The 22,304-nt window shown below is 39.7% G+C and overlaps 2 protein-coding genes across 3 annotated transcripts; both read left to right on the top strand.

Moving 5' to 3' along the window:
• Positions 1 to 1,507: 1,507 nt before the first annotated feature.
• On the top strand, positions 1,508 to 10,042 carry LOC134062143 (probable polypeptide N-acetylgalactosaminyltransferase 8). Its single transcript, XM_062518060.1, has 11 exons — positions 1,508 to 1,637; positions 4,219 to 4,444; positions 4,534 to 4,700; positions 5,053 to 5,236; positions 6,950 to 7,147; positions 8,037 to 8,151; positions 8,279 to 8,464; positions 8,664 to 8,798; positions 8,980 to 9,069; positions 9,178 to 9,345; positions 9,477 to 10,042. Exons 1-11 carry the CDS (start codon positions 1,508 to 1,510, stop codon positions 9,594 to 9,596), a joined length of 1,719 nt encoding a protein of 572 aa, XP_062374044.1. The 3' UTR covers positions 9,597 to 10,042.
• Positions 10,043 to 11,822: 1,780 nt separating this feature from the next.
• Positions 11,823 to 22,109, top strand: LOC134062282 (probable polypeptide N-acetylgalactosaminyltransferase 8). 2 transcript variants are annotated; one of them, XM_062518247.1, is made up of 11 exons: positions 11,823 to 12,077; positions 14,644 to 14,869; positions 14,967 to 15,133; positions 16,472 to 16,655; positions 18,216 to 18,413; positions 18,694 to 18,808; positions 18,917 to 19,102; positions 20,140 to 20,274; positions 20,466 to 20,555; positions 20,976 to 21,143; positions 21,679 to 22,109. In XM_062518247.1, the coding sequence occupies exons 1-11, from the start codon at positions 11,864 to 11,866 to the stop codon at positions 21,796 to 21,798; spliced, it is 1,803 nt and encodes a 600-aa protein (XP_062374231.1). In that variant the 5' UTR covers positions 11,823 to 11,863; the 3' UTR covers positions 21,799 to 22,109. The 2 variants fall into 2 exon arrangements, with proteins under 2 accessions (XP_062374231.1, XP_062374232.1); XM_062518248.1 differs by lacking the exon at positions 20,466 to 20,555.
• The last annotated feature ends 195 nt before the right edge of the window (positions 22,110 to 22,304 follow it).

Raw genomic sequence — 22,304 nt, forward strand, 5'->3', positions numbered from 1 at the left:
AGTGAAGAAAATGAATCATATGTGGTGAGTGTGTGTGTGTGTGTGATTGAAACCAAGGGAAACTTTACTTACTTAAATAATACGTAAACAACAAATATTTTGACTGCTCTGTCATGTGATTAATGCCTTACTTCATTCCTTCTGCATTCTGTTCTGTTCTGTTCTATTCTATTCTATCTTATGAAGACATTTCTCCCCACAATAACTATGATGATCATCTATTTCTGTAGGTGTTAAAATGATTTGACCTGCTTTTTGCCTGGGCTGACAAAGAGCCAAAGTCAGCCAAAGCCAAATGCAAATCAGCAAATACCTCAATGAAATATTTAAGATTTCTGTATGAAACAGGAATGAAATTAACACCAAATTAAAGACTAACCTTAATCCAAATTATTCCCTAATGTCTTTAAAAACTGACTTAAACCAGCTATCTGAGTATATGGAAGCATAGTTACATTCATGCTATAGACCCTAAGGCCCAATAATTCCATTTCACATTCGCCCACTAGCTTACCCCTTGTCCCTCGAACCAGAGTGGCAAGACATAGGGGAGAGAAAATTCGCCTCGGATATATGACACCAGTTGCTTACCACAGGAGACAGCCAGGACGATTGAAACACTTTTTTAATTTAACTTAATTTACAAAGAGATCGTGCCACAGTGAAAGTTGGTAGTTGGTAATCTGTCCTAAAATATGCAGGTTTGGCGATTTCATCGCCCGTTTCGCTTTTCGTTTTTGCTCATTTAATGCTTGCAGATTTCTCTGCAGAGCTTCCCCTACAGCTTTAGCCTGTATATTTGACCTTACTCCTCAATCGGTCAGTCTGCCTTCTCATGAGCATGATCGCGAGGCTGGAGAATTTCTGTTAGGAAGTGCCGGAAGTACCATCGTCCCGGTGGCACAAAAGTTGCATGCATAGTTTTTCCGCACAGAGGAAGCAAGACAGCTGTCATTCAACCCGAAATAAGTCAAATAACCATTCCAATGACTCCATGACTCCGGCTCCATTTGGCAACCTTCCTGAAGGTTGTCCCTTTAACAGCCAATGATGAGGGCTGTTGACTAGACTTATATAATTTATTCTAGGTAACAATTGTCAACTTTAGTTTGCGATTACATTGGCAAGTGATTATTTCGGACAGTGGTGAGTATAGGCTATTGTAAGACAATAAATGTCTTTATAGACCTATTGGACACACATTCTATATCAGTTGAATATTAATACCCCTCAAAGTATGATTACAACCTTGATCCAATTATGGCATCTGTCCAGGTTTGTGTAAAATTGGGGCAGTTGTACCGCCTTCAGAGTATTGCTTTGGATGGGGAGGAGTTTGATCTTATCTGCCTCTTCACTGTTTTCCATTCTACTTGAGAGGGAATCTGGTGCATGTCCTGCGTGCACAACACTGGACAGAGGGATGGCGAGGACGAGGTGTGTTCGAGGGCTTGTGCCTTGCATGGTCGTAGCTGCGACATTGCTCTATCTGACTTGGGTCAATTTGATGATCCTCTCCAAGAGAGAGAACACGGTGGAGGAGCATAGGAATGATCACTTTAAAACAAACTACTCCATGCAGGGCACTGGTATCCTAGAGAGACTAGAGAGAATGGAGGCCCAGATCAACAAATTAGGTAAGAAGGCGTTCTGCTTATACTTGTCCATTGGCCGAAGAGCAGCATTCCATCTTACATGATTCGTTGCACTCTTGGTGTGTGTTATATGATACACTGATTTGTGCCACAGTGTTGTTAATGACTTTAACCCTCTGAATTGCTTTGTAAGGACCAAATGGTCATAGTCCCATTATTATGTTTTAGTTAGTAGACTTGTAGGCAAAACATTGAACAATTATTAAAAAGAGGTACATGTATCTGAAAATGAGATGGTGTGTGTATACTACCCTTTAAGACTTTGATCCCTCTTGTGCAGAGTGCGAATTACCCCACCATAATTGGTCACATTTCCGAAGGGGGGGGGGGGGGGGGGTGGGGCAAAACAGCCTTTTAATGCTAAATCAGTCGGTGGGATGCTTGAAACACGTGTTTCATTTGTCCCGAACAGGCAGTAAACCCCATTTATTCTAAGTCAATGCACACATCTGTGTTTATATGGTATTTTATGCAACTGAGACATGAAAAGGCAGTTTTAGAAAGATGCAAATATATTTGGAGCTATCAGGGGGTCGAGTTTTGCCATGTTAACTTTGGCTGACTATGTACTGTATTTAAGGATACAACGATCAGGATGCAAGTAGCCTATAACGTTTGTTATTACTTCTTCCTTGGTTGTTGTCAAACATTTGAACTATTCAGATCGCCACCATGTGGCCATACCATGGTGCGCCAAGCGAAAACCTCCTTGGCGGAGGTATAGAAAAGCACTCAGAGAGCGCAGACCTCCGCCTGTACAGCCTACACAAATCCAGCGAAACACGGAAGTAACGCAGCGCCACCATTACTGCGTGCCTGGCTGCTAAGAAAGTAGCATGTTGGTTCCTTAGGCGGCTGTTGCAGAGGTTAGCTGTAATTAATACACGTCTTAATACCTTATGTTGTTAATAAATTACCTTCATCGGTAAATCTTGGCCACAGTCTGACATCATCTACCCAATGTTCCCTTTCACCTGACATTTTCTTTCATGAGCAGGATCTCTTGTTAGACATTCTCTGACAGGATGCTTTCATTGAAAAGCACAGGCAAGTGTCACTCGTCACTGCAGGCATGCAGTTATGGCGATATGCAAGATGGCAGCACCCATAAAGTTCCCGCTGGATTTGTGTATTGTTCTTCCTAGGTTGTCATACATTTGAACCTAAACTATTCAGATCGCCACCACGTGGCCAAACCATTCCATTACACCACTAAGCGAAAAACATAAACCGAAATCCCGACAGTGAAACGGATCACTCCCAAGATGTAATCGTTTCTTCACTGGGTCATTTCCGACCTTCCCTGAAAATTTCATCGAAATCCATCCATCACTTTTTGAGTTATCTTGCTAACAAACAGACAGACAGACAGACAAACAGACAGACAAACAAACAAACTAAAAAGCACTCAGTCTCAGAGAGCGCAGACCTCCGCCTGTATTGTTCTTCCTAAGTTGTCATACATTTGAACCTAAACTATTCAGATCGCCACCACGTGGCCATACCATGCCATTACACCACTAAGCGAAAGACATAAACGGCTCTCGAATCCCGACAGTGTTACGGATCACTCCCAAAAAATACTCATTTCTTCCTTGGGTTTTTGAGTTATCTTGCTAACAAACAGACAGACAGACAAACAAACAAACACCGATGAAAACATAACCTCCTTGGCAGAGATAATAACATCATGTAACATAGAAACATTACATAATTCGAAACATGCATTATTAGCTATATTAATGGTATGCATGGTATTTCCATAACCGCGAGATACGCGTTAACTTATAGGTTAACTTGTAGGTGTAGGTGTACTAATATTCTTATTTATATGACTTATTCATGTACTACATTTAAATTACACACACACCAATACCATAGGCTGCCATTCAGGGTGTCAACTGCCACATGGGAACGGGTGTTTTGTTGGGAGGACCTGGGCTCAAACCTGCAACCTTCTGGTTCTCAAACGATGACTGCTACCAACAGAGGCGTTCTATTCTTTCTATTCTTTTCATGTTCATGATAGTATACTTAAAGTACTGTATATCTTCAGTAAAATATAAGTTTACTGGAAGGGTAATGGCTGGGTTTCCCAGATGCGTTAAGAAGCTCTTAAGTGCTGAGAACTTCTTAGGAGCGTTCTAAGAACCTTCTTAGAGCGCTCCTAAGAAGTTCTTAGCACTTAGGAGCTTCTCAACGAATCTGGGAAACCCGGCCCAGATCAGGATCAGCTAGTGAATAAAATTAAACGAAATGAGTCATGCAGCCTCTCAAAGATCATTCTCTGGCTACAATTAAATAAAGTTAGACTTTCCCATCAATATAAGTATATTTAACTACAAGTACCAAGTGCAAGCTACAGTAGATATACTTAAACCTTGTATACTTATCAAAATAAGCCAAGTATAATTTTATTTTATAAAATCAGTACACAAAAAGTAAGCTACAGTATACATCTGCTTAGTTTTAAATAAGTAGACCAACAGTACACTTGCATAAACTTTTTATCTGAAGGTTGAGCAAAGAGTGTTGTATAAAATGATGACTGGTGTGATCTCAGTCAGCTCCCTTAACAAACGGAAGGAGAGACGGGTGGATGAAGTGAAGAAGGAGAAGATGGTCAAAAAGCTGTACCCAAACTCACCTCTTTTCACAAACTGGGATGCTGCTCTGACCGAAGACGAACAGATGGAAGCTGAGGAGTTGTTTCAGAGATACGGTTACAATACCTTTCTGAGCAACCATTTGCCATTGGACAGGGAGCTATCTGAAACACGACATTATAGGTCAGTTGTGAGCAGTGTCAGCTATTTGCAGCATGCACCAACAACTGTAGGAACTCAGTGAGACACAGCTATTTTCGACTGTGTTGCAGGTGTTTGGATCGGGAATACCCAAAAGATCTGCCCACCATTAGTGTTGTGCTGATCTACCTTGATGAGGCCCTGTCCATAATCAAGAGGGCCATCACCAGCATCATCAACAGGACCCCTGCTCACCTCCTCAGAGACATCATCCTGGTGGATGACCACAGCTCCAACGGTTGGTTTCTCAAGCTGTCTCTCATTTGTCTTGACGCCAGGTTTGACACGGGCTATGATTCAGTTATGCCAGTTCGTGTATGCCAAATTAAATAACTGTCATGTGAAACACAAGTAAGACCTGGGTCAGAGTTTACTGTACCCTGGCCTGTGCAGTGTACACATGCTCTGTGTAGCCTATGTTTGAGGTGCCAACTGTTACCAACCAATCAAACAATGAAGGCAGATCACTGAAAGTTGCTATATTGCCCTATGGTTATCGTGCTATTGATGATTTTGTATGATTAATGTGACTTGTGTGTGTAATTTGTATGAGTATGTGTAACTGTAAAATCATATTTAAATCTATACAGGTGACCTGAAGGAGCCATTAAATGCCTTTGTGAGCCTCATTCATGAGACAAGGCCTGGCTTGGTGAAACTGGTCAGGCACTCCAGCCAGCTGGGCCTAAGTCAGACAAGAATTTCGGGATGGAAGGTTGCCAGTGGTGATGTGGTTGCCATTTTGGATGCCCATATTGAGGTCAACAAGGGCTGGTAGGTTGAATAGAGGTGTGTTTTTCATATAAACATTCAAGATTCATGGTAATGTCTTGCATTAAATTCTGCCCACATTCCCTTTGCCATCTTTGTAAAATACCTGATTTGTTTATGGATTTTGCTTCACCCTTTTCCATTGGAACATTAATTCCTACATATTTTAACATCTTTTTTTGCAATTTTATCCGCCTCCCCATTACCTTGCCTATATGAGCTAGAACCCAACCAAACTGAATACTGATTCCAAGGTTCCTGAGCTGTAGTAATACATATTTCATTTCAGTAATCAAATCTTCTCTTGAAGAGTGACCTGTATCTAGGCTATGTAAAGCTGCCATGGAATCTGCACAGATCACATTTCTCAGTGTTTTAACCTCTTCAGTCCACCTAAGGGCTCTTATTAACCCAGTCATTTCAATAGAGTATATACAAATATTTAGTCTATATCCCTCTCTTTTATAAAATTCCAGGACATACAGTATATCCCAATACACCATTTTGTCCATTTTGCTGATCTTTTGATCCATATAATGATGTTTATAAATATCCCTGGCAATATGCTGCAAAACTTTGCTCATCTGGATACTCTTTTTTCCTAGTAGTAGTTCACTGTTAACCTCTGGTACATGGGAACTGCACTAAGAACCAGAGTGAAGGACTACATTTAAGTTCTTTCATTCTTCTGCTATTCTATAACATTCCAGCCAAACCCTTTGATATATTTGATATTCCCAGCAATCATTAAGAACTGAAGTTAATACTTCCGATCAACCTAACCCGTATGTTAGAGACAACTTAATATATCTTAAACTAACTGGAGATTCTTCAGATTTAATAACGCGCTTATGGGTGTTGTTTTAATTGCTCCTAATTCTTATGAGTTAAATTGAAACATCTCAAGTTTTCTTATAGTAGTTTTACACGCTGAGCTATACACTACGTATAGTCTATGGAAGATCTTATTTAAGCTGTATAAATGTACATAAAACACATTTTATCTGCACCCCATACTGCCCAGTGATCATCCTCATTTAAAAACCTTAAATTTTGCTTCAACATGCACTATATGATGTTTCCATGTAAGCCTTTCATCCAACCACATACCCAAATATTTGAACTTCTTCTCTCTTTCAATTGATTGATTAACAGAACTTTATAACTTTCTGGGATCTTCTTTCTGGTAAAAAAAAAAAAAAAAAATGTTTTAGAAATGGAGAATTTAAATCCCCAATGAATACCCCAATGTTCCAACACTTGTATGTCCTTTTGAATAGCTGTGGTTATGTATGCTCTGTTGCGTCTCCATTTCCACATGACAACATCATCTGCATACAACAGTCCTTCATTTCAAAGTCATATTTTTTTCAAATATGTCATTAAAGGGACACTTCACCGATTAGCATTAAGCTTTATATCTTTCGAAAACCAGTCATGTTTTTGAATGGTCGTGCATCCTTCCCTCAGTTTGCCTTGAGATGGGAGAAATACGGATTTCAATGTTGGACTTCCTGCTTTCAATGATGTAAAATCATCATTTTACATAATTGAAAGCAGGAAGTCCTATTCATGGATTTCATTGAAATCCACTTTAACCCTCTCTGAGTGGAATAAGATAACATATGGAATGTTTAAATGAAAACCTTGTGGGAACAACCATGACACTGATAATGGAACTCTCTTGAAAAGGTCTATATTTCCCTGTGTGCTTAGGGCAGAGCCACTTCTGGCGCGTATCAAGGAAGACCGCACTGTGGTGCTATCACCTGTGTTTGACAAAGTGAGCTGCTATGATCTGAAGTTGACAAACTACGTTCCCTCAGCCCAAGGCTTTGACTGGGCTATGTGGTGCAAGTACGAGGCATTCTCCCCACAGTGGTATGCCAAAAATGATGAAACCCTTCCTGGAAAGTGAGTTCTTGTTGTTTTATGGACCATTTACATCCAGTGTGCCCCCTACAATGACCCGTTTTATCCAATATAAGTTGAGCAGATGTATAGTCTATCTTACACACCCATTGAATCAACCAAAACAAATGGAGACTTTTGTGTAATTATTCCATATTTTGTGTAATCATTCTATATCAGAAACCATACAGTATACATATCAACAAGAAACGTCAGATTGTGACCTCTCATTTGAGACCATAATTATGCATAATGAGACCCTCATGTTTCTACACCAAGGGGTTCATATCATGGGTAACACATGGGTAAAGTCCTATGGGGAGTCTCCATAGGGCATTTTGCAAAACACATGGACATACCTTTGCAAATAATTGTGTAAATTACTCATCTTTTCTTCAAAATTGATCAACTTTCATACACAACAACTTCACAAGACCTGGTGCTATTGTGTAGTTGAGTTTCTCATGTGATTTGAGGGCTGAAGTGTGGTCAGTTCAAAGATGTTTGTAACCTGATAGAAAGAAAAAGCAATATTCTAGCCTCTGTAACTTTGTTGTGCCAGTACCTCAAGCAATCATTCAGTTTCCTAAGAAACTACAGGGTCTCAGCTTTCTGAAGAGGTCAAGCATTTCATGGTAAAATAGGTGGGAACCGTGCCCTCATAAACCATATTATGAAGTTAAGGACTTACCAGGAACAAATCACCTCAGTAAGAATAAGAAATAGCTGAATAATGAACTAATAAATGTGTAATAACACTTAACACAGGCCTTATTAAGCACCAATAGATAGACATTTTACTTATGTATTAATGGCTAACATGTGTTACCTAAAATAAAGTGTTATGGTATGGTATGAAATGGTGTACATAACTTCTGAAATGTGTTGACAGGAGTCCATCCATTATGGGGATACTGGTGGCAGATCGTATTTTCTTTGGGGAGATTGGAGCTCTTGATTCTGGCATGAAAATTTATGGCGGAGAAAATGTTGAATTTGGAATTAGAGTGAGTTTCAGCAGGTGCTCAATGAAAAAGGAAAAAACAACAATCTTCTGTTAGAGCGAAGAGAAAGTAGCCTACTGTGGAAACGCTGAGCAGTGGGCCTTGAACTCATGTGAATGACTTATTTCAGGTGTGGCTGTGTGGTGGTAGCATTGAGGTGATTCCCTGTTCCAAGATTGCTCACCTGGAGAGACTGCATAGACCTTACATGCCAGACCTGAATCACGTGATGCAGAGAAACGCTCTCCGGTTGGCTGAAGTGTGGCTGGACGACTACAAGCACAATGTCAACATTGCCTGGAGGCTCCCTCTACAGGTGAAACAGCACACAGGAGGGCTAGATGATGTGAATGATCAAATACAGTTCATTTTCTTACCAAATACAGAATGGAATCTTGAAATTGAACATATAATTGATCAATAAAATATACTATTAATTTGATTGAATGATTGATTGATTGATTGATTGATTGATTGAAATACTTAGTGTTTTGCTGCTCTCTGTCTCACTGTAGAATCATGGCATAGATATTGGTGATGTGTCTGAAAGAAAAAAGCTGAGGGAGAAACTGAAGTGCAAGCCGTTCCAGTGGTACCTCGACAATGTCTATACCAACTTAAAGCCATTCAACATTCTCAGCTATGGCAATGTAAGTATTGTATGTAAGCATTACATTACAGAGGTTCAGGGATTTTGCACTGCATTTAGACTGTATGATAATCCATACAACCATACACAGTTTATTTTTATTATTATTTGTAGTTATTTTTTTAAAGAGAGACTAATGGAAATGCTTTTGTGAAGGTATCACCACCTTTGTCTGATGTCAGTTGCAGAATGACATGAACACAGATGTCTGTGTGGATCAAGGCCCTGTTGACACCCCCATCTTACACCAATGTAATTCTTATATCTCTCAGGTATGATCATAATCATGTGCATGATCAGCATACAGTATATTTTCTAATATGCTAATATAGATACAATGAAGAGATGCATACAAACATCTCACATAAATCTTGTTGCAGACTTGCTACTATCACTCAAGTGGCAAGATATTCATTGGAGACATCCAGCTCAACTTGGACGAAACCAACCGCTGTCTAGTGGATCCAGGCTCGGGAGAATTGGCACAACTACATGAATGCAAGAAGGCCAAAGAAACAGGCCTTAATGTGCACTGGGACTTCAAGCAGGTGAGACAGTCAATAAACCTGAACATGATTGATTTCTTAGTTACTGTAACAGTTTTTGAATGGAAAACCTGAGACATCCACAAACAAGATGCAACATATATTTGATTTTGGATATGTTTTCTTTCATGCAGGGTTCTGCCATACAGAACAGAGAGACAAAGAGATGTTTGGAGGTAAAGGGCAGTGAACTTGTCATGCAGGAATGCAGTGGTCAGCACTGGAGGATGACGAATGTGGTCAAAGAATTTTGAATTCCTGCAGAGGATATTTCAACATATTTAGACAACTGCTGTCCTGTACCCCCGTTGCAAAGGCTGATTTTGCAGAGTGACTGACACGATTCATAATCTCATAATCGCTTGACAAGAACATAGGGCATATGCCAGGTTTGAATTGTGAAATGCAAATTCCTCATTGGCAAAGATCCTGTAGAGCTTCATTCTGCATTCTAAGAGCTTCTGGCAGAGGATCATTTCAGATCTTTATGGTTAGATATACATTTGTAAACAGGACAGCAAACAGGACAAGCAGGAACATTAGGCTATATTGTCTATATTGCATTTCCATGACTAGAAAACTAGAGCTCACATGTACAGTAATGTACTGTAAATGTTGAATTGCTTACTTTATTGAATTCCAACCCAACATAGGCCTCGTAGAAGACAAGATGCAAATCTGAGATTGGCCTCAACACCTCAACACACTATAACTCCCTGTAGAACCTGATAATGCAATAAATGCCTGATAATAGGCTATAATAACCTTGATAATGTGATACAAATGTGCACTTGAATCCATTGAAAATGCATTAAAACCCGATAATGTAATAAAGTGCATTTCCCAATAATGTAATACTGTGTCTGGCCATCTACAGTCACTAAATGTACACAGCCCTTTTTCCATTAAAAAGTTAATTCGCTTAAAAACGCATCAAAAGTGCGACACGTGATGGAAACTGACTTCGTTCCAACGTCGGTTTTGTCGTGATAAGTTCATTCGCTCGCCAGAGGTGGATTAAGGAGAGTTAAATAGATATAAATGTGATGGAAAAAGTTTGTAGCGATATAAGTTACTGTGACACCTGCTCAGATTGTTCACAAAGTCGGCGCTAAAATCTGAATGCTGTCTCGCGCATACAAAGACGTTCACCTCACAACGGTGTAGGTAGCCTACCATTCGCTGATAAATTCGCTAGAAGTGTTCCATTCGCTACAACTGTTGATGGAAAACCAGATTCTAGCGCAGTAGAAAAATGCGCATTAACAGGGCTGACATCATTTTGATTCGCTAGAATTGTTCTTTTGAATGGAAAACCGTTTTGGCGCTTCTTATGTCGCTAAAAGATAATTCGCTTTAAGAGTTAATATGATGGGAAAAGGACTATAGGCCTACATTAATTCATTGTATGTCCCCCCCATGAATGGAATTCCATGAAACTTGGCATACATTCAGAGGGTATCATAATGATCCTACACCTCAAATATAGCCTACTAGTGCACAATTAATAAAAACAATCTGAAGTGATGCTTTGCTTGTGTCCATTCAGCTGTAAGCTGTAAATGATTTTGCTGCATTCAACTCATAACCTCTGGTAAATTGTATTGTCTTCCACCACACAAAGCCACCTTTGAATTAGTCACACGTTCCTTCAATGTAAAAGTGGCTTGTTTAACCTGTGCAAACAGCTGTTGTAAGGGCTGGCTCGGTACATAGACCTTTATGAAGCGGGAAACAAAGCCAAATGCAGAAGCAGATCAAAAGAGGTATTTACTTCCTGATAACTCAGTTAACAGGACGAGTGCTGTTCAATCAATATGGAAATTGATTGTGGTTATTTGAATGTATCTGGAGTTGGAAGTTGGAGTTGGAAATCATACATCTACTGTAAGACGTACTGTAGCACAGCACTGCATTCTGTTGCGCATTTTTTAATTATTATTGTGTGTGTCTGTGTATGTGTGTTTCAGGAATGTTAGCTTAGATTCAACTGTATTTTCATTGTGCAGAGTACAAGTATACAGATAACACAATGCTGGCGTTTTGATGCATAGATACAGTTTTAGAAAAACCTGTTTTACCACATTTGGCAACCTTACTGAAGGTTGTCCCTTTAACATGAGGGCTGTTGACTAGTAGACTTATATAATTTATTCTAGGTAAAAATTGTCAACTTTAGTTTGTGATTACATTGGCAAGTGATTATTTCGGACAGCGGTGAGTAATAGGTTATTGTATAACAGTCTTAATAGGCCTATTGGACATACATTCTATATATTAGTTGAATATTAATATCAATACCCCTCAAAGTATATTATGATTACAACCTTGATCCATCTGGCATCTGTTCAGGTTTGTGTAAAATAAGGGCAGTTGTACAGCCTTCAGAGTATTGCTTTGGATGGGGAGGAGTTAGGACCTTTGGTCTGAATAAAATGTTATCTGCCTCTTCACTGCTTTCCATTCTCTACTGGAGAGGGAATCTGGTGCATGTCCTGTGTGCACAACACTGGGCAGAGGGATGGCGAGGGTGAGCTGTGTTCGAGGGCTTGTGCCTTGCATGGTCGTAGCTGCCACATTGCTGTATCTGACTTGGGTCAATTTGAAGATCCTCCCCAAGAGAGAGAGCATGGTGGGGGAGCATAGGAATGATCGCCTTAAGGCAAACTACTCCATGCAGGGCACTGATATTCTAGAGAGACTTGAGAGAATGGAGGCCCAGATCAACAAATTAGGTAAGAAGGCGTTCTGCTTATACTTGTCCATTGGCCGCAGAACATCTTTCCAGCTCGCATGAGCTGTTGCACTCTACAGCTTGGTGCCTGTTAGGTTACAGAAAGTGATACACTCATTTGTGCCACAGTGTAGTTGACTTTAACCCTCTTAATTGCTCTGTGAGGAGCGAATGGCCATAGTCCCATTATTACATAATTAGATGTATGCCCCTATTGTCCTATACACAATAAAACAATAAAAAATAAAATAATTGAACAATTACTAACAAGAGGTATATGTGAGATGTGTGCATACTACAGACATACACTCACTACATTGAGTCTGGTAACAGAGGGGTTTGTACAAGTTATCAACTTAGTATTCGCCTTTGGTTGTAGCTCACCTATACACCAAATTAATTTGACACACCCTTTTAAACTTTGATCCCTCTTGTGTGCAAGGGACATTCATATTTACAAGTGCTTTCAGTGCACACATTTGTATGCAACATATATTTCTGTGTGCACATGTTTACTATAGGCCTACATGCATGTGAGGGATATCTGTCTAGTAAACATTATTTGACATGATTGGAAAATGGAAAAAAAAGGTTGCTATCATCTTGCACTGTATGTGTGTGACTACAAACATCATGTATATCTAGTGTACAAAGGCCATTGCTGTTTTCACTGAAGCAAAGTTATGGTCTGACGTGTTTAAGTAGAGACAGGGTTAAACAATTCCCTAACTCATAAAAAGTTAATACATTTCCCATACTTAAGTTAATTTTATCAAGTAAACTGAAGTTCAGTCGAAGTATAATTCTCAAGTTTACTTTAGGTAGTACGTTTATTTGTATAAATGTATGTAGTAATATGGTAAACTTGTTTATGTTTATACTTCACTTTCAGCTTATAATAGTAAACTCATTGTACAGAGAACTTTACTGTACGGAAACTATCTATATAATCTGCTGTGTCCACAATCACATTTTGTTGCTATGTAACGAAAACTGCCAGTACAATTGTTCTGAAAGTTGAACAGATTCCAACTTTGAGCACTTTGCTCAAAGCAAAAAAACGGTCAGCGTTGAGGGCTTTTTTCGGCAGAGGGCACTGAGTGCAGTGAACGCTGAACTACATAGACTTTGTATTGAAAATGGTCGCCGTCTGCGCAGAAAACTCAATTTGTGGACACAGGGACATAAATATACATTTTCTTGCACTGGTAATTTCTTGGAAATGCGTTCTAGTTACAGTGCATGAAAATGCACTGTACTGTTCTTCCTAGTCTTCTACTTCAACTTCTTATTCTTCTTCTTCTAATGCACGCAATTCAGCTTGAACCGTTTAACGTGGAAACTTCATTCAAACTGTGTTACGTAGATCTTACTTAGGACATCGGAGGGATGTATTTTTCAACTTTGAAACTTTTATACTTTTTAAACTATTAGTTAAAAACTATTAATTCCCCCCATAGACTTAACATTGCTCATTATGACATCATGGTAGCAATTAAACTCATCTGCCAGCTGGCCAGCCACCTGGGAACCAACTGTCATTTTATCAGGCTTACAATCACTCTGAAGACTACATATCCTGTTAAACTGTTTGCTCTGTCCACAACTGTTTCAAAATAAAAGTCATCACTGCAATAATACACTATAAAATCATTTAACCATTATTACTACTCAACTATTTAACTGTTCAACCATTCCAACTGTCAATTATCTTCAACTATGCCTCCAGTCAACCACATGCAACCTCCATGTACCTAGCAACCAACATAGCAACCATTAAAATTAAGCGTTTATGACCGTTTCCATAGCAACCAACATGATTATACTACTGTAACTTCTTTATTCCTCATAGTGGCCACCATGTATACCCTAGCAACAAATGTTTTAATATAAAAGTCCTCACTAGCAAGTTAGCATTGTTAGCATTTTAGCATAACTGTTAGAAATCATTAGCTAAGTTAGCTAATCAATCTGGTTAGCATTGTTAGCATAGTTAGCATTTTAGCATAACTGTTAGAAATCATTAGCTAAGTTAGCTAATCAATCTGGTTAGCATTGTTAGCATAGTTAGCATTTTTAACATTACTGTTAGAAATCATCAACTAAGTTAGCTAATCAACCTGGTTAGTAGGGGTGTGCATTGGCACTGCCCTCACGATTCGATTCGATTACGATTCACCAGGTAACGATTCGATTCAATTCGATTCTACGATGCATTGCGATGCATTGCAATTGTAATCATTGTTACCATAGTTAACATTTTAACATGAATAGAAATCATTAGTTAAGTTAGAACTGGAATGTTTAAGCTTTAAACTGTCTACCTTCACACTATCAACTTTCTTTAAACTATCACCATGTTTACCCTAGCTACTCATTAGTAGCCATATCTACATTGTCTATCTATACATTTTTGCATTTTCATGCACTGGTAATTCCTTGGAATTGCATTTCTAGTTTAATTTAGGTATGCTTAGCTAAAAACAAGTAGAACAACAGTACACTTCCATAAATGTAAGGGTGACCAAACAGTGTAGTGTATAAAATGATGACTGGTGTGATCTCAGTCAGCTCCCTTAACAAACATGAGGAGAGACGGGTGGATGCAGTGAAGAAGGAGAAGATGGTCAAAAAGCTGTACCCAAACTCACCTCTTTTCACAAACTGGGATGCTGCTCTGACCGAAGAAGAACAGATGGCAGCAGAGAAGTTGTTTCAGAAGTATGGCTACAATACCTTTCTGAGTAACCATTTGCCATTGGACAGGGACCTACCTGAAACACGACATTATAGGTCAGTTGTGAGCAGTACAAGGATTCAGCTATTTGCAGTCATGCACCAACAAGTGTAAGAACTCAGTGAGACACAGCTGTTTTCCACTGTGTTGCAGGTGTTTGGAGCGGGAATACCCAAAAGATCTGCCCACCATTAGTGTTGTGCTGATCTACCTTGATGAGGCCCTGTCCATAATCAAGAGGGCCATCACCAGCATCATCAACAGGACCCCTGCTCACCTCCTCAGAGACATCATCCTGGTGGATGACCACAGCTCCAACGGTTGGTTTCTCAAGCTGTCTCTCATTTGTCATGATGCAGGTTTCACACAATTTGACACACAGTTCTAGACCTCTGAGGTTCGCCTACAAAAAAGCTACCATCTTTGCCCAAATTAGGAGATCCGATCTTGAGATTCTTTCTATGGGAAAATAACATGGGAATTTTTTTTATTATCTGCTACCCCAGGCTTAAAGGGATAATCCGGAGTGAAATGCGCTTTAGATCAATCGGACTATGTATTTTTATCCCCACGTCTTTATGTGGTCGGATAGAGAGTCCAGAATGAATTCGAGTCCGTACCTTTAAAACGTTGCCAGCTGCAGCAGCGACATTTCCGGAAAGGTACTGACTCGATTAAATTCATTCTGGACTCTCTATCCGACCACATAAAGACGTGGGGATACTTCGGTTTGGCTTTAGGGACCTTCTACTCACTACCACGTAAGTATAGTGTTGTTTGGAACAGTAGAAGAGGTATAAAAATAGCGTTTTGTAGCGGCGAAAGGACACGCCCCGGTCACTTCCAGGCTAACGAGTTTTGGCTAAAAACGGTGAGCTCGAACTTTCTCAAAATACATCCGAATGACATGATTTTGGTGTCAACTCAACGTATGTACCCCCAATAGTCCGAAAAATTGATCTAAAGTGCATTTCACTCCGGATTATCCCATTAACTTACAATGCAATTTAGCCATAGTGCCGTTATAGCCATTAGAGGGCCACGAAGTGAATGCAGAAGTGCCATTCACCTAGCCTGGGTGTTCCCAGACTGCCTTGCACGGTGATTTCTTTCACGCTGCTAAGGCAGTCTGGAAACTACCGCCCCCATTTTCGCCTGATGTTGGTGGCCAATCACAGAACAGGGGAGAAAGCAAGACCATGATGAGCTATGCAGAGACGCATTTGATAGACATCTGTGGCGCCCAATGAACGGATCTGGGCATTTTTTCAAATACGAGAAAATGAACGTCTGGTTGCCAGACCACGTCTCATTTGAGAAGTGGTAGGCGCTAGCCAGGCTGCCATTCACCCTGATGAACCGCTGAAATGATTTTGGAAACATTTTTAAGGTACAACTCTTTTGTTGGTTTAAATGAGCAAAGAACCAAAGATTTGGGGGTTTTTTTGTAGGTGAACTTCAGAGGTCTATACCAATCCGTGTTTGACATATTGAACACAAATAAGACCTGCTTATTTGCACATGTTTTGTGTACATTTTACCAACCAATCAAACAAAGAGGCAGATCACTGAAAGTTGCTATATTGCCCTATTGTTATTGTATTATTTATGATTCTGTATGATTAATGTAGTTACTGTAAAATCATATATCTTGACAGGTGACCTGAAGGAGCCATTAAATGCCTTTGTGAGCCTCATTCACGAGAGAAGGCCTGGCTTGGTGAAACTGGTCAGGCACTCCAGCCAGCTGGGCCTAAGTCAGACGAGAATTTCGGGGTGGAAGGTTGCCAGTGGTGATGTGGTTGCCATTTTGGATGCCCATATTGAGGTCAACAAGGGATGGTAGGTTAAACAGAGGCGTGTTTTTCATCGATATACTGTATGTTTTCATCGGGGACCGGCATTTGTCTGTCTGTCTGTTATTAGCAAGATAACTCAAAAAGTAATGGATGGATTTCGTTGAAATTTTCAGCGAATGTCAGGCATGACCCAAGGAAGAAACAACTACATTTTGCCGTTTATGTATTTAGCTTTGTGGTGTAATGGCATGGTATGGCCACGTGGTGGCGATCTGAATAGTTTAGGTTCAAATGTATGACAACCTAGGAAGAAGAAGGCAGGCGGAGGTAGCTGCGCTCTCTGAGTGCTTTTCTAGTTGACAATGTTATTTTTAGCTGTATCTGAGGCTTGTATCCATTTGTACTACACATGCATTATATATGAGGGAATGTGATGTATGCTTGACATAAACCTGGACATAAACAGTTAATAGTGGATCTCTCAAAGGTAGCCTACTTTCATTTCTAGAGTAGGCCTATAAAGCTGAAATACGTATTTGTGGCAACAAATGGAAATACCCTCTCCCCATTCATAAAAATCTTTTCAGCTGTCAAATTCTCTGCCGGCACAAAACGTGGAACGTGCAGTGCACAATTAGCCTACTGACAATAGCAGGGATCAAATCACTAATTCTGATTGCAATATGGATATTTGATATTAGATGTGCAGTGTATTAGCAGTAACCTTATAAGAGCAGAATAGAGATGCCGTTTGCAACATGTATAGATATGCGCAGTGTACAGTAGTAGCAGTAACATTATAAGAGCAGAATAGATAGATGCCGTTTGCAACATGTATAGATATGCGCAGTGTAGCAGTAACATTATAAGAGAAGTAAAAAATAATATAGATTTATTCAGTGTTTGTATTAACAGTAATATTACAAGAAAAACAGAATAAATATGGATATTCACTATGAACTGTATAGATATGTAGAATAGAATTGGTACTGACAGTAGTTTTGAGAACATGCCAGGCTCCAGTAGGCCCATGATATTCTCTGCTCTTGTTTTGATTGATTAGCAATAGAACAAGTCAAGAGCATCGACCTTACCGGGTAAACCAGTCAGATCTCCTTTCTGTACCACAACAACCACAGAACTCCCCTGCGACTCGTATTACCACAACGCTTAAGGGTAAAACTAGCACTTCTGAAAATAAGATCTCTTTCAAACAAATCATTTTTAATCAATGATCTGATCTGCACACACAACCTCGATTTCCCCCCCCTACTAAGAACAGATCTATGATGGTAAGAAGGACACTCATAACACACAAAGTGCTCTATTCAAGCAAGCACTCTCACAGACATAGTGAACTGTCAGAACAACACACATACAACCAATTGTACAGATTGCACCTTCAGGCATAACTAAATGCATATCATTGTAAGTAAGATGATGCCCATTTGAGTTCATGTAATGGCTTATTGAGCATTATTATTCTAACCACGTCAAAATCAATTTGCTGCATTGTGATGCATTGTTGGTTCATTTACTAAGTAGGTCTATTTCTTTGTGTTCTGTGGTGACATGTACTGTATATATTTTTCCATGTATTTAGGGCAGAGCCACTCCTGGCGCGTATCAAGGAAGACCGCACTGTGGTGCTATCACCTGTGTTTGATAAAGTGAGCTGCTATAATCTGAAGTTGGAAAACTACAATCCCTCAGCCCAAGGCTTTGACTGGGCTATGTGGTGCAAGTACGAGGCATTCTCCCCGCAGTGGCATGCCAGAAATGATGAGACATTACCTGGAAAGTAAGTTCATGTTGGACCATGGACCATTTACATCCGGTGTCCCTATAGTTACTCCATATGACCATATGCACATACAATAAACATTAAGTACTTCCATGAAATACTTCCAAATAGTGGCATAATGAACTAATAAATGTGTAATAACACTTAACACAGACCTTATTAAGCGCTAGTACATAAAAATATTACTAAGGTGTTAATGGCTAACATGTGTTACCTAAAATAAAGTGTTATGATATGGTATAAAATGGTGTACATAACTTCCTAAATGTGTTGACAGGAGTCCATCCATTATGGGGATACTGGTGGCAGATCGTGTTTTCTTTGGGGAGATTGGAGCTCTTGATCCTGGCATGAAAGTCTATGGTGGAGAAAATGTTGAGTTTGGAATTAGAGTGAGTTTCGGCAGGTCAATAATCAATTCTGTGACAACAAAGACGAAGTAGTGTGAGAACACTGAGGAGTGGGCCCTGAACTCACCTCATGGGAATGACTGATTTCAGGTGTGGCTGTGTGGTGGTAGCATTGAGGTGATTCCCTGTTCCAAGATTGCTCACCTGGAGAGAGCGCATAAACCTTACATGCCAGAGCTGAAATACGTGATGCAGAGAAACGCTCTCCGGTTGGCTGAAGTGTGGCTGGACGACTACAAGTACAATGTCAACATTGCCTGGAGGCTCCCTCTACAGGTGAAACAAAACACAGAAGGGCTGGCTGATGATGTGAATGACCAAATACAGTTTGCCGCTAGCGTAGCTAGGAACCCCAAAATTACAATTTCTCCTGAATAACTTCCTTAACCATGGCACCGAGGATGACAAAACATTTATGATAAGTTGGTCTCAAGAGCCCGCATCAACTTAGCTTATAATCAGTCATTTGTGATTTGCACCCCTATGGTAAAAAATGAAAATGCAATATTATATTGCTTCAATCATATCTTTAGATGAGATGTTATGAACTGCACCAGATTTAATGTGTATGATTATCCTGACATCTTCTGGGAGTATGCCAAGTGTTGTGGAATTTCATCCATGGGAGGCTAAAAATTAAATGAATTTATCTGTACATTTAGTTTCACCCAATGGCCTGCAGATGGTGCTATTGAAGGAAGGGTTGCTCAATGCTGTCTCACACACACACACACACACACACACACACACACACACACACACACACACACACACACACACACACACACACACACACACACACACACATAAATACACACACAGAGACACATACCTGCACACACAGACAGGCAGGCATACGCACGTACACACGCACCAACACACACACACACACACTCACATACACATACACTCACAAGTATACACACAGAGACACATAAAACACAAGCAGGCAAGCAGACACACAGACACACACACACACAGACACACACACCATTATTCCCACCACACTCACTCACAGCGAAACCTCAGACAGAGAAGCACTCATACACAAAAGCAAGCGCACATATGCACACACTCAAGTAGCAGTAGGGGATGGAGTAGTTTTTTGTGGAGAGAATGTGCAGGACTGAGCAGCGGTCATACTGTGTACTGCTTTGTTCATCTTGTTTTATAGATAAATACAAAAAGGAATCTTTCGAAATTGAACATTTAATTGATCAATAAAATATACAATTAATTTAACTGATCGATTGTGTGATTTATTAACATATACTTAGTATTTTGCTGGACTCTTGTTTTCTGTCTCACTGTAGAACCATGGCATAGATATTGGTGATGTATCTGAAAGAAAAAAGCTGAGGGAGAAACTGAAGTGCAAGCCGTTCCAGTGGTACCTCGACAATGTCTATACCAGCTTAAAGCCATTCAACATTCTCAGCTATGGCATTGTAAGTATTTTATGTAAATATTATAGATTTACACTTCTTACAGAGATAGATTTTTGCGCAGAGGTTCACAGATGTGGCACTACATTTAGACAGTATAGTAGTGTACAGCTTATTTTATTAAAAGTTTATTTTTTGTAAAAGAGAGACTATTGGACATTTTTGAAAGTGCCACCACCTTTGTCTGACGTCAGTTGCAGAATGACATGATCACAGAGGCATGTGTGGATCAAGGCCCTGTAGACACCCCCATCTTATACCAATGTCATTCTTATACCTCTCAGGTATGTGCCAGATATTTTCTTAAAGCAACACTAAAGAGTTTTTCGTACCTTAAAATAATGTTTCCAAAATCATTTCAGCGGTTCATCAACTCATAACAGGGTGAACGGCACTTCTGCTTTCACTTCGCGGCCCTCTATCGGCTATAACCACACTGTAACTTTACGAGGTGGAGTAGTGTATCTGTAGTTCGATGAAATGAGACATCATAAACGACAAATTTGACTTGCTTCGATGTTGCAATACATCATACTTTCATAAAATCATGCAACATATTCTACCTTGTCTGTTATTTGCTGGATAGACAAATGGTGTGTGTGCGACAGAGGAAAAGTGCTTTAGTGTTGCTTTAACATGCTAATATAGGTGCAATGAAGAAAGGCCTACAAACACCACCTCACATACAGTATATCTTGTCGCAGGCTTGCTACTATCACTCAAGTGGCAAGATATTCATTGGAGAAATTGAGCCCAACTCGGACCAAACCAACCGCTGTCTAGTGGATCCAGGCTCGAGAGAATTTCCACAACTACATGAATGCAAGAAGGCAAAAAAAAACAGCCTCAATATGCACTGGGACTTCAAACAGGTGAGGCACTCAATAAACCTGCACTCCTAAAGCAAATGACACAAATTGCATTGTTTTTAACACATATCTGTGTCAGAGGGATAACACAGTTTGCATTGTTTCCCTTTTTATTTACCTCCGCCAAGGAGGTATATGTTTTATGTTTTGGGACTGATCCGTAATTCCGTCAGGATTCCAGAGGCATTAATGTATTTAGCTTAGTGGTATAATGGCATGGTATGGCCAAGTGGTGGCGATCTGAATAGTTTAGCTACAAATGTATGACAACCTTGAGGAACAATGCAGACGGAGGTAGCTGCGCTCTCTCTAGTTTGCTACTCAATATGTGTTGAAAACAGCACAACTTGTGTTAACACAGTACAACTTGTATTGTTTTTTTAACGTCATCTCTGTGCCCAGATAGGGACACATTGGTTTTAAGAGTGGGAACATATTTCTTTTCTTAGTAACTGCATTGGTTATTAATGAAATGCATGAGACATCCACAAACAAGATGCAACATATATTTGGTTTTGGATATGTTTTCTTCATGCAGGGGTCTGCCATACAGAACAGAGAGACAAAGAGATGTTTGGAGGTAAAGGACAGTGAACTTGTCATGCAGGAATGCAGTGGTCAGCACTGGAGGATGACAAATGTGGTCAAAGAATTTTGAATTTCTGCAGAGCATATTTCAACATATTTAGACAACTGCTGTCCTGTTACAAAGACTGATTTTGCAGAGTTACTGTGCACAAAACAGAATTTACCAACACAAATCATCTCATAATCTCTTGACAAGACAAGAACATAGGGGACATGGCAGGTTTGAATTGTGCTACAAATGCAAAACAAACGTATAAATGGAAATGATGCTTAAGTAATTTTATTTATATTGCATAATTGGAAAACGTATCTACGTATTGGAAAACGTAATTGTCTGTGTACATTACAGTACATAATTTAAATGAACTGTAATTAATATCATCATGTGTCTGTTTCCTCATTGGCAAAGATCCTGTAAGATACATTCTGCGTTGGAAGGGTTTCTGGCAGATTATCATTTCAGATCTGTATTGTTACAGTAGATATAAATGTCTAAACTTTTGAATTAAGGACAGCACTCAACAATTACCTGAGGTTATGTTTTCATCGGGTACCGGTGTTTGTTTGTCTGTTTGT

The sequence above is a fragment of the Sardina pilchardus genome, chromosome 17, assembly GCF_963854185.1.
Source record: "Sardina pilchardus chromosome 17, fSarPil1.1, whole genome shotgun sequence".
In the NCBI taxonomy this organism is placed as follows: Eukaryota; Metazoa; Chordata; class Actinopteri; order Clupeiformes; family Clupeidae; genus Sardina; species Sardina pilchardus.